Source organism: Fistularia commersonii, chromosome 1 (assembly GCF_037954325.1).
Source record: "Fistularia commersonii isolate RoL2024-O1a breed Wild chromosome 1, RoL_Fcom_v1.0, whole genome shotgun sequence".
Lineage (NCBI taxonomy): Eukaryota > Metazoa > Chordata > Actinopteri > Syngnathiformes > Fistulariidae > Fistularia > Fistularia commersonii.
The window spans coordinates 11,547,719-11,559,906 of record NC_141284.1 but is presented as its reverse complement, the minus strand read 5'-3'; the positions used below and the strand labels follow the sequence as shown (position 1 = coordinate 11,559,906).

At 38.9% G+C, this 12,188-nt stretch overlaps 2 protein-coding genes across 3 annotated transcripts in view; both read right to left on the bottom strand.

The window, feature by feature from the left end:
- col12a1a (collagen, type XII, alpha 1a) overlaps positions 1-3,504 on the bottom strand; it is a 52,113-nt gene extending 48,609 nt beyond the window's left edge. The window contains exons 1-2 of one of the 2 annotated variants that reach the window (XM_086147884.1): positions 3,317-3,504; positions 2,159-2,264 (exon numbers count right to left, since the gene is read on the bottom strand). In XM_086147884.1, coding sequence (XP_086004010.1) covers positions 2,159-2,228 — 70 coding nt within the window. In that variant the 5' untranslated portion in view covers positions 2,229-2,264; positions 3,317-3,504. The remainder of the gene's footprint in view (positions 1-2,158; positions 2,265-3,316) is intronic. The other variant, XM_086147873.1, reaches the window with a different exon arrangement.
- Positions 3,505-6,811: 3,307 nt separating this feature from the next.
- On the bottom strand, positions 6,812-11,865 carry LOC147237359 (cell cycle control protein 50A-like). The gene is made up of 7 exons (XM_086147860.1): positions 11,410-11,865; positions 10,754-10,873; positions 10,083-10,190; positions 9,907-9,994; positions 9,622-9,765; positions 9,333-9,542; positions 6,812-8,012 (listed from the first exon to the last, which is right to left on the bottom strand). Exons 1-7 carry the CDS (start codon positions 11,656-11,658, stop codon positions 7,819-7,821), a joined length of 1,113 nt encoding a protein of 370 aa, XP_086003986.1. The 5' UTR covers positions 11,659-11,865; the 3' UTR covers positions 6,812-7,818.
- Between the last annotated feature and the right edge of the window lie 323 nt (positions 11,866-12,188).

Sequence of the window (12,188 nt, the reverse complement as noted above, 5' to 3'; positions counted from 1 at the left end):
ATAATCAAACTGTGAATGCAAGAAGCATTTGTGCCTCCATTATCAACAGTGGTAGAGTGTCATGACAGGGACGATGTAAGGTTCGCATGCAGATGAACTGAGTGCAGAGTTTGGCCATGTGACTGCATGGTAGCTGTTAAGGAGAATGCCACATTAAGCAAGAATATCATTCTAAAATACACTTTGGAGAAGGAAGCTATAGCTTGGGGCACACTGAATGCACAAGCAGATAACAAACAGGAGCCCAATAAAACAGTTAAAAACTGGGATTGGAGGATCACCAACCTGGCATATCAACTCAAGGAGTCCAGACAGACCGTGTTTCCCCACATGTCTCCACGAGTACTTGGGTCCAACAATGGTAAGGGATGTGGAAGTGTGTGTGTGTGTGTGTGTGTGTGTGTGTGTGTGTGTGTGTGTGTGTGTGTGTGTGTGTGTGTGTGTGTGTATGTGTGTGTGTGTGAGTGTACGTGTGTGTGCGTGCAAGGCGAGGTTGTGTGAGCATGTGGTAGGGGATGTATTGCAAGTAGATAAAACAAATTAAATATTTCAGGCAGGTCTTCTCTCATAGCTGCCATGCCACGACCACATTTGTGGTGAGATGGTGGGAACGTGTCGTTGTTTTGAATATCTTTGACCAGATGTCCAACAGCGTTTAAAATATACACAAGGAACAGAGATGGTTTTGTTGAAATAACCATCTCCTGTACTGTTGTTTGGACATTGTGGTCATTATATAGATGTCTATCCATCAATCCCTAAGAGAGGACATCTCTGGCTCCAACAGGCTGCAGTCTGGCTACTGTTCTGTCAGTAACCTAAGCCGTCAGCCAGCCAGTTACCCTGGCTTCAACTACTGCCAGGGGGAGAGACAAAGAAAAGGAGGGAAGAACACCGACCCTCCAAAAGAGGCAGGACAAATGCCAAAGTAATTCCACAACATGTGCTGACATTAAACATTAGCGCATATTAACTTTCCATATGCGCTGCAACTCAGCGGTTTCGTGAAAACCCGCAAAGAACCCTTAGAAAGGCTCTTTGTCTTTGTGCTGTCGGAGGACTCATTGCTATTCTCGTATTTCATTTTTCCATTCTGCTGGTGGAGATCTGTGAGAGTAGACTTCCCTCATCCAGTCAGAACATTTTCAAGGGGGGTAGGAATGTTACTTTTTCCATACCCCATGGCCATATTTTCAGTCATTTGTTGACAAAATGATTATATATTTATGAGTCCTGGACATAAATTAAGACAGAGTGCTAACACAGAAGTAATCAATTCTGGTCAATCCTGGAGCAGCATACAAATACATTTTAAGGCATTTAATCAAAACAAAATGTGATTTATACTGGAGATGAATTGTCATTTGCTCATTTTTCCTTGATAGATATCATAAATGTATCTTCCCCTGAAACTATTGTATACTATGATAGTTTTACAAAACATACATTGTATGTTTTGTGAAACTATAACTCACTTCCACTGTTAAAACTATTGTTCTTGTGAATGAAATTACTTCAAACATGACAGGAAGTTGGAATTATTCACAAGATTTTCATCATCCAGTGCAACCACAATGCAGGTATTATAACAAGTGAGCTACAGTCCAAATGCTGATTACTGAGAATGTGGAAATGTCTGGAAACTTCTTTTGCAAACTTGCTTTTTTATTCAATTAAAACGGCGTCAGTCCTGGTAAACCACATGAAAACCGAATTTCTGTATTAAAAGGATTTGTCCTTTGTTTTTGAAACAGTAAATTGGAAATCGGAAATTACATAAACCTCAGTATACATGGTTCATATTAACTAAAAGACATCTGAATTACCATTTTAATATGAGTACAGATCATCTGGAGTAAGGGGGGATTTAATAAATCTGCGCGGATAAATCTGACTAGGAACACCACAAAGGAAGCAAACGCATGAGTCATGACAGTATTCCAAAAGTCACATACTCAGAGTGCATACACATAGAATAATACTTTATTGAATTGTATTGATACATTTTTCTTTTCCATGTAAATAAAGACATTCAAGTAAAAATGCTAATCCCTGGAAGACAATTGACCAACAGAGATGATTTAGAAGAACAGAAGGAGGAGATAAAAGTGACAGGATGTGTATGGAAGGGGACTAGACGAGAGGCGGATTCATTTACCTTGCGCATATGTGGAAGATATCAGGGCTGCGAGGAAGGCAGCTATGGCCAGATACAGCCCTATCTTCATGTTTGCCCTTCAATGGTCAGCAGGGCATCAATCAATCTGAAGGAGAGAGAGAAAATCTCAGCAATGGCTCCTGGTTATATAGCATAATACAGCTTGTGCTCTATATGGGATTGCCTGGCTTGACAACCAGAAGACAGTTGTGTTGGGATTTTCTTTTCACCAACATAAACACATTCTCTTCAACTCAATGAGCAGCAGCTGATGCCCACACACTGCGATGAGGTGGAAGCTATTAGGTAGAAAGCGACTGAAAAAACAAAGTACTAGGTTTGAGCTTCATGAATCTTTTTTTTTTCCCGGCTCTTTTTTTTTTTTACCATTCCACAGTAGCATAACATTTCAAGACCGTATTTCAACTTATTAGTTAAAAGAAATTTAGTCAAAAGCATCTTGGCCAAGTAGAAGGAAAAAAAAGCTCATTTTGAATCTAAATCTTGAAATTGTCACCTTTTATTCATACTCTTCTTTTCAGGAAGTTTTGATTAATGTTGATTATTTAAAATTTGTAATTCATGCATGAGGTCGACCCGTGTCTCTTTGTTCCCTTTTTTCACTATCCCTCATCTCTATCCTCACAGTATATTGGTGTAACTTACTTTTGTTAACCACGGACTAAGTGCCCCGCCTGGTGCACAGGTAGGAAAACTGCACTTAAATGCACATGGCTTGCTCTGTTTTTTGACATAACGAACTCTTCTATTGATCTCTCAACCTCTACACCCAAACTAAAAATAGCTTAACAAAATAAGTATATATTATGGCCTGTGACTGCTCTACTTGGTTTCGTGAAATTAACAGTCTCCGTCCCCTCACTCAGGGTGACTGAGTTCCTAATGATTAAATGTTGCATTTAACTCGTCAACGGATTATTTTGAAAAAAAAAAAGGTAAAGTAATAAATTAATTCAAATAAATAAAAAAAAGAATAAATGCCCGCCATATGGAATTTAACTGAGTCGCTGCGTCAGAAAAAGTGCAAAAACACAACTTAATATAGTCATTGACGATGATAGATATGAATTTAGTACCCTTTTTTATTGAAAAAATATATATAATCATAAATACAATTAAGGGAGACGACAAACTCACCTATTAAAAAAAGAGGAAAAAAAAACCTTCCAAATCGATGAACAGACCAAACGTGAGGAGCAGCTGAAGTGAAGCCTTCTCCTCCGCCGAGTAACAAAAAGTTCAGGAGCTCTTCCTCTCCTCTCCGGCTACTGGAAGCTCCGCCAGCAGATGTCCAAGGAGGAGAGGCCTCTTGACTAGTGGGAAGAAACCTTTCCACCGTGGGCTACTTAACAGGGGGGGGCAGTTCCCAACCCGACCACCGGGGCTTCTGACGAAACTGCAGCCGACCCCCCCCCTTTCCTTTCCCCCCCTTTGCCCCGCTGAGGGCCGCTCCTCCGGTACTAGCTTACATCTTCCTTGCATTCCTTTGGTCCAGTGTGACTCTACAGTTGTGGCCAATCATCGGGAGGGGAGACCGTTTATTTAGTTATGTATGAAATGAATGGTTGACATGCGTGGATATACATTTTAATTAAAAAAAGGGGGGGGGTAAAAAAAAAATAGACATTAGGTTACACTCCAGGATGCTAGATTTATCGGGGTCTTATGGGGATGGGGAGTAAACTAAACTACGATCGTGGGATGGTGATGGTGTTAAAATGAAAGCGTGGGCGAAAGGTTGCATTTTATTTGGAAATAACGAAGTTGTTCTGTTATCTAATACCCTCTATGTCCAGCTCAGCTGCCGGCCTGGTGGGTATTTAGCGCCCTCAGGTGATAATAAGAAAGACCTACACCCGTGTAGATGGATAAAATAAGGGGGATTGGATACCGAATGAGATGGATAAATTGCTTACCGTATGAGAAAATATTTACTCAAATTGAGATTAATAATTTACTTGGAATCATGTACATTTGAATATGTAGGGATGGAGTGCAAGGAGAATGTTTAGGTTGCTGAAAGGATCATTCAAACTATCCAGGATAAATTATGATTCCGAATACTATTTTGAATTTTTTTTGGTTTGTTTCCAAAGCATGTGCTTATTTTCTTTCTCTGTTTTTAAATAAGCTACAGCAACTGTCCATAGGGCAAACAGCGTTAGACAATGTGTCATGTTTAAGGATGGTGTGCTTGACCCAAAGACACTCAATAAGTAGGGCGTCTTAAGGGGTTTATTGACATGGAAGGTGAATGGGGAGCTGTGCTGGGGCAGAGTTGTCTCCTTGGGAATGTCAAGGGGATCTCAGGAACTAGGAGCTGACCAGGGATGACAGGAACCAGGGGCTGGCAAAAAGAGGCATCAGGGCTCACAGGAGCTGGCACAGAGCCATCAGAAACTAGGAACTGGTGAGGGAGGGCAAGAAAAAGACTGCAGGGAGGGTTAATGCACGAGGAAAAAACAACAATCTGGTACTGAAGGGCTGGTGGCTCCTCTTATCCTCCACTCGACTATGCCTGATCAGCTGTAGGTGTGCCGGCACCCCCAGTTGGAATCGGATCCCAACACAATGAATGAATGAAAAATGCCGGTTGCTTTTTTATGCAAGTCTGAAGAACATTTTGTTCAAATAATCAGCAGCCATCACAGGTATTGATTGGAAAATAATCTTCGTTCATATAACAACTTGCCAAATGTTTTATTTCACGGCAGTTTAAACATTACAAAGCCCAGTCTTGTAAAGATTACATCACTGGAAAGTGATGTCAAAAGTCTTTAACTGCCTGAGATTGTTAGCTTCATCTTTATCTTCTTATCCAAAGAAATAGAGAGACAAATTATAGTTTTTAATTTAACCAGTCAGCTGAACAATATCTGAAGGAAGTCAAACTGCTGTCTCTATGGTACTACAATTTTGGAGAAAACTAGATATAAATCTTTGATATTTCATATAAACACGGAAAATAGCTATTGTGGATGTTTCAACATAAAGCCTGTTAATATTTTCCCAAACATCATTTCCACTGGCTACGAACTCAGTGCTGGTTAGCCACAGCAATTAAGGAATGGCACAGGGTCCACTATGTTATAAAGCAGTATTTACTTTGGGATTTTGAAGCATGGATTGGCCATTTGTCTGCAATGACTACAGTAATTTCGAGGAACATTTGAGGATCAGCAAAGCCTGCCACATTGGAATGTTGACTTTGCAATGGATTTGTAATAAGCAGTTTGCATGCATTACTAGTGCATGTTAAAGCTAAATGTTATTTAAGCATCACAGAGAAGAAATCTGCTGATAGAGATGTGTGTATTGACATGCACTGAGAACGAAAATAATCAGAATCCAACACCTGAATACAAACAAACAAAAAAATTGCCTTCAACCATGAAGCCTGACTATGAGCCATTAATGTGTTTAATTCTGTCACAACATAATTAAAAAATACACTTCACAATGCACTATTATTATTTTATTGTTAAAAGCATGCGCAAAATAAAGTCTTTTAATCATTAAAAAAATATGTGAATGTGTACACATCATACATCACGTACACGTCACACTCTTACTCACACTGTAAAGAGTGTTATTGCTACTTTTGTTCAGATGTGCGATTCAATGTTTTTGTAATAACAATCTTTCTCATTTATTTAGACTAATAAATGGGGCGCAAAGACTCATTTCAGCTTTTAAAAGACAATGCAGTATTATCGCCCAGTGTATAAACATGTGGGGTACACATACCTTAGCAGATATTTCTCTGCAACAACCTTTTTTCTTTGGAATTGAAATCTTATTGTATTTGAGACTGGACTGCACACAACTGAGAATTTAATTGTTTAAAAACCGCAAGAAAATCATGCTGACTCAATAAGAGTTTGGAATACATATATTTTGTAACCACACAAAACTAGAAATAAATAATTATTCAGTTAACCAACAACATTTTTGTGGAATAGAACAGTGGTGCTGGTTTGATTCCCATAGGGGGCCTTTCTGTGTGGAGTTTGCATGTTGTCTACATGGGTTTCCTATGGGTTCTCCAGTTACCTTCCACAGTCCAAAAACAGGCAGGAGGTTAATTGGAGTAAGTTGTACAGATGTGTGAATGAGAGTGAATGATTGTCTGTCTCCATATGTGGGCCTGCGATCAACTGGGATAGGCTCCAACATCCTTGTGATGCTAAGTGAAGGAAACGCTGTAGATGATGGATGGATGGAAGGATATTTATATTCCTCGACCCAAAGGGGTAGGCTTTCTCTCACTAGAAAAAGTTGATTGTTAATGTATCGACATCTGCTGGTCAACAAGTGGTACTGCATCATAAGGAGGGCCCTGATTTAGGACTTCAACCTCAACAACCAAGCATTAAGCATATTTATGTCTGTCTTGACATGAAGCCTTCACTTTGATGAAGAGATCACGGAAAGATGTCTGACACCACACTTCATGCTTACCTATTGTTACAGGGTGTAAAATTTATAATAGCACCCTTATGACTTTTTCATGGCTGTTTCGAATACTTGGCGATGTGTTAGGGGTCTGCATTGTGCATTGAGCCAGCACTGAAGCCCTAGTACCTTAATCATAATAAAAATAAGGATGATCAAAGACAGGGTCAGACAATCTTCATCAAAACGAGATATCTTTTAATTTACTCTCATGAAATATAACAGGCTACAGCAGAATCCTCCACTCTCCAAGACCATTTATAGATAAGTTTTTTACAAAGTAGTGAATACGTACAGGGGGAGCAGAAATACATCACTGGTTGCAGAATAAGAAGTGATCTGCTGCCAAGTAAGACGTAATAAATTAACAGAATTCTTTCACCGGACCTTGCCAACTTTATAAAAACCTATGTATTTCAAATTTAAACAAGAGATACTTAAATAGGGGGTTATAAATGACACAGGATTGGAGTAAGGGTGTGACACTTTAAGTGCATGTCATCTAATCAACATAATTTACAACATGGACCAAATTGAAGCCTGAAAAATCTTATTGAATCCTGCCCAGTTTCTTAAGAGTAAGAGGTGGTGGTCCGTTTGTTCTTTATTAGAATATGGGATATTATTCTCACTAAACGGAATAGAATACTTCATGAGTGGCATACCAAGAAATGATGGTTAAAAGCTGGAATGATTTGTGATGTATAATCTATGACAAATAAATAGTTTCTGTCAGACATCAACACTTTGAATTGCAAGGATTTCCTCATTGTGTAGTCACTCTATTCTGAAAAACCATCGAGGTATGTATATGTATTATAGTACATTCATCAGCAGGACATATTACAGTACATAGCATGAACAAAAACTATGTCAAATACATACATCCTTCAATAATCAAGCTGTTCGCAAAGCACCCGTTAAAATAAAACACAAATACTTGAATCATATACAGATAAATAGGACATTTAAAACATGGGTAGGAAGTCACATTCACAGCAGCCAACAAAGCTGAATACAGACACAAACTCTAGCATAATCTTAAGCTTTCGCCAGAAGATGAGGAACTCAATGCTCTGGTATTCTTATACAAACACTCATTTACAGACCAGTGTATTCATGCTACTCGACACACAGTCCAGAACAGACCCAGCAGTTAACCAACAAATGAAGAGGCAGTGAGCCTAATTGGGGATATCTGCACTGTTATTGCGGGTGTCGTATTTGTGGTGGATGATGAGGAGAACAACGCCCAGAAAGAAGCAGATGGAGCCCACAGTAATGTAGGCAATGCCCAGGAAGGGGTTCTTCCCTCCCATCCAGGAGATGGTGCTTAGGATCATTCGCTTGCGACCGTCGAAGCTGAGAACTGGATAATCTGATGGCATGGTTAGGGTATAAAAACTGACTGGAACATTGTAAAATATTCCCTTGTTTTAAAAGAAAAAAAACTTAGGTCAGGGCTAAGTGGTGTGAGAAAATGTTGTAAAAAAAATGCAGGGATATTTTTCTGGCATTAGTAGCTGAGAAATTGGCCCCTCCAATACAGTTAGGTTAAACTTTTGTTTTTATAACTGTGTTTATGTTTTCTGGAAACTTGAGAAGTTCTTCAACCTGGCTAAACAAGCCCTGCCTTTGATGTCTATATGCAAAAGCTTATTTACGGAGTATCTGAATAAATTTGGTGGCTTAAAAACAGGGATCCGACCTGCTCCAGGACATAAACCATGCAGTGTGAAACTCATATTTATGCTAACACTAATAAACGAGCAGGCCTGGTTTTTCTGAATGCATATTGGTGTTCCATCGACAGTGTGAAGGACAAGGAGCTGCACTGTGCTTATTTGGACCTAGGGATAGAGCAGATTTTTCCCCACAAACGACATGTTCCCTGATTCTGTTTGGAGGATTTGAAACATTTAAATTTGAATTAAAAATCAAGGATAGCATGGCTCATAAGGTCAGAGCCTTTGTCCTTGGAACTAGACATTCCTGTTTCAATTTCCATGTTCCTTCTATCCAGTTGAAGTATTGTTGAACTTATCTCTTGTCTAATCCCAGGAGGAGAATTTCAGCAGCAGAATGACATAACAGTACTAATTTGATCATTTTGCCTTGGGTTTTGTTGTTTTGTCATGGACAAAAGGTTTTATGCAGTTAATCAGTATGGTATTGGATTTTTTCTTTCTACATTTTTCTTGTTTTCTTTGTACTACATTAAAAACAACCAATTTCATACAGTCAATGTTATTTTGTGCTATACAGTTTGGAAGATGAACCTATTGCTAGCAACTACCCTCTAACCAATGGATTTCTGACCCGATGCAAGAATAATACATATATACATATATATATATATATATAAACATATTCTATTTTAATGATTTAGGAAGGCTACGGCACTAGAGTTACTGACGAACTTTCTAAGCAAAACAGACCTGCTGTGTATTTCACAATTCTGGGATACCGTTTAACTGGCCAACTGTGGTTTCGGTAGAATAACAGAATTCTACCAAAGAACAATACCCCTATCTGCTGCAGCAGCAAGGTCTGAGGGAAATCTAAGTGCTGAAGGAATCGTTCTGTTTGTCATCGCTATTACCTATGTTTTGTTTTGCTATTTTCCATTATCTTACTTTATTAAGTTTTGCATGATGACCAACTGTCTAGTCTTGTGGATGGACAATAAAAAGGATACTGTATGTGATATCCAAGACATATCTGCCACTTGGAAGAGTTGGGGTTGTGGTGGACTTTTTCTGGATGATCCGGTAAAGCTTGCGAAAGGTGGGTAACGCAGCTGTGCGCATCCACACAATGAAGTCTTCATTGATGAATCCATTGTTTTCAGGGTCAGATGGATCCAGGTCATAAACTGCCTTTCTCCAGTTCACTGGCTTGCTTGTGCCTAAGACAAGAAATAAGTTAGTTGAGAAACTCTAAAGGTTACAAACTGAAATACCCAGTACATTATTTTTCACATTTACCTTGGAAAGCTACAGTGAGGTTGTTGTTTCCACCAGGATTCCTGAACTTCACATGCTTGTCTGTCCACCAAGCAATGCCCTTCTTTATCAGAGGAATTTCACTTCGATTGCCATTGGAATCAATATGATAAAGTTCCAAAGTGTCTGCAGTAAACATTACACATCATAAGTGCTACGAAAATTAACTTCAGTACTGGACAAAGCCTGTATCTTTTTTTAAATTACAACTGAGGGTTTCAATGGCATAATCCTTATTTTAATGTGAAAACATGAAGCATTTCTCACCATTGAAAAGGCTGTTAGCTATGGCTCCACATGGAGCAATGGGAAGGCCATCGCTCATGCGATATGGTTCACATTCCTTACTGGGATTCTATGAACAACAATCAGCATTAAGCAGGTGTAAGAGGCATTCATACAGATTTAGTCAAGATCGAAAAGAAATAAATTTCAAAACTCACTGTCAGCGCAGATCGATCACCATTGAGTTGGCTGTCATCCCTGGATTTTACATAGCGTCTGTGATTCTGATAGAAGTTGGACAGGCCATAGTACATGAAAACATTGCTCTGCAGGGAAATAAGAATAATGACATGGATAAGTTCCTCAGAATCAAGGATTCCTCACGTCTCTACCTGCAAAATCAAAAGCATAGTTAGGGGTTTTAGTTTAGGTTTTCCCCCCAAAAGAGAGTAGTTGCAAGTCGTCAATGTTTTAAGACATTTAGAAAGTAATTCAAATTATGACTACATTTTGCAACATTTCCAAAGTAATGTCAAGTAATATTTTCAGCTTTGATCCCAAATGTAAACACAAATCTCAACATAACATCAAATGATGCTGGTCTGTCAAATGTGAATACTGTTGAGAGGAAAATGTAGGTGGTTGAGTGCTTTTATCCGGGATCAATAAAAATCCTTTAAAAGTTGCCAGAGCAGACTTAAAAAAACAGAATAATCAATAGCAAATATCAACTGTCCTTTTAGTTGAGCTCAAATTAGATCTTAATGGATATTCAGGGTCTGAGTGTTTTTTTACCCCCCCCCTATAATTGCATTCTATCAATCTGAGGCCAAAAGCATTTATTATTTATACTCTTTACAAATCTAACTGACATGGGGCCTGGGCTCACCTCAAAGGGCTGATCCAACGTGAAGTTCACAGAGCAAGTGCATGGTGTTGTGCCGTTCCAGCTGTAGTTTTTGGCACAGCTGTAGCATGGACTGAGCGTATCAGCACCAGTGTAGTCAATCTGAAGATAATGGGTCAATTACTCAGGTATTACCAGGTAAGAATTTAAAAATGAATAGGAATAAAGGACTGAATGCTTTACTTAACTCCTTATCATACTTAGTTTGTCAAAGTTTTGTGAGAAATAAGTAAGTACTTGCAGCATATACTTGACACTAATTATGATCATTATCTATGCTTTGCACAAAGTTGTGTTCAATCATTATCCAGATTTTACAAAACATTTACCTTGCATATGGTGCTGTTATTTTGTGTTGTGTAAAAAATATTCACTCATTGATTCTAGATAAGCCCTGTTACCACAGTACAATGGAGTATACAATAATACACGATACAACCTAATTAAAATCCATCCAGCTGAATCTGATAATATAATAAAACTTGTAATAAACTTAACAATATAATATAAGAAGGCATTAAATGTGGTAGTAAGCTGAATGTCTTTGTATATTAACCGTTACATTTAAGCAACCATGGAACTTTCCTCCGAAACATGGACCAGGCTAGTATAACCAGCCCAAGTGCCTATTCAGATACCTCGAACTCCTTGATGTTGTTTGAAGTAACATACAGGCCGATGCCGATGGGCATGAAGATGAGGCCGATGACGAAAAACGCAGGTAGAACGGTCCCTGCAGTCAAGATGGGCTGCCAAGCCGGTAGTCTTTGTTGTTTGAATGCAGTATTGTCCGGTTTTTTACTTTTTACAGTCCCTGCAACGCCGTGGCTGGAGCCGCCCGAGTGATGTCCGTCCTCTTCCTTAGCATTGTAGCTTGACGCCATCATGGCTGCAATCCCTTTCGACTTAAATAATCTACTTTGCTCGACAGCCTACGATCCCTCGTTTATTCCCAACGACGAAATGGCGAGTTGGAGGGAAATTTCCTCTTGAAAGTGTGTTTAATCCACAATGTGTTTTTTACTCACTATACATATTTGTTGTGATTGTCTCGCTGTTGAGCTGATCCCGTCCGAGAAGAAGCCGGAAGTATATGGACCAATAGTGTGGCGATACGTCATGATTACATCATTATGGAATTAGCACGGAGGGGGGTGGAACTTGTGAGTGTTGGGGATGCGGCTCCCTTATCCCATTAACATGCTCAGTCTTCGAGCATAAGAATATCAAAGTGAAGAGATTTTATTAACTTAAATGAGAATCATATTGTGAAATTTGATTTATAACAAAATTGCATCATAAAATTTATGGAATTGTATTGACATTTTTTGCTTTGTGCATTAGCTGACCAGTGTTAGGGATTACCTGCTTGTTCAATGCAAATAACTTACTACTTCAATGCTTTACAAATTATGAA

Excerpts from the sequence above, each read along its gene's own strand:
- LOC147237359 (XM_086147860.1), bottom strand. The coding sequence starts at position 11,658 with ATGATGGCGTCAAGCTACAATGCTAAGGAAGAGGACGGACATCACTCG. Across the intron at positions 9,995-10,082 it reads GTGATCGATCTGCGCTGACA|AATCCCAGTAAGGAATGTGA; the intron begins GTGAGTTTTGAA and ends TGTTGTTCATAG. Across the intron at positions 8,013-9,332 it reads TGTCTTGGATATCACATACA|ATTATCCAGTTCTCAGCTTC; the intron begins GTATCCTTTTTA and ends CCATGCCATCAG.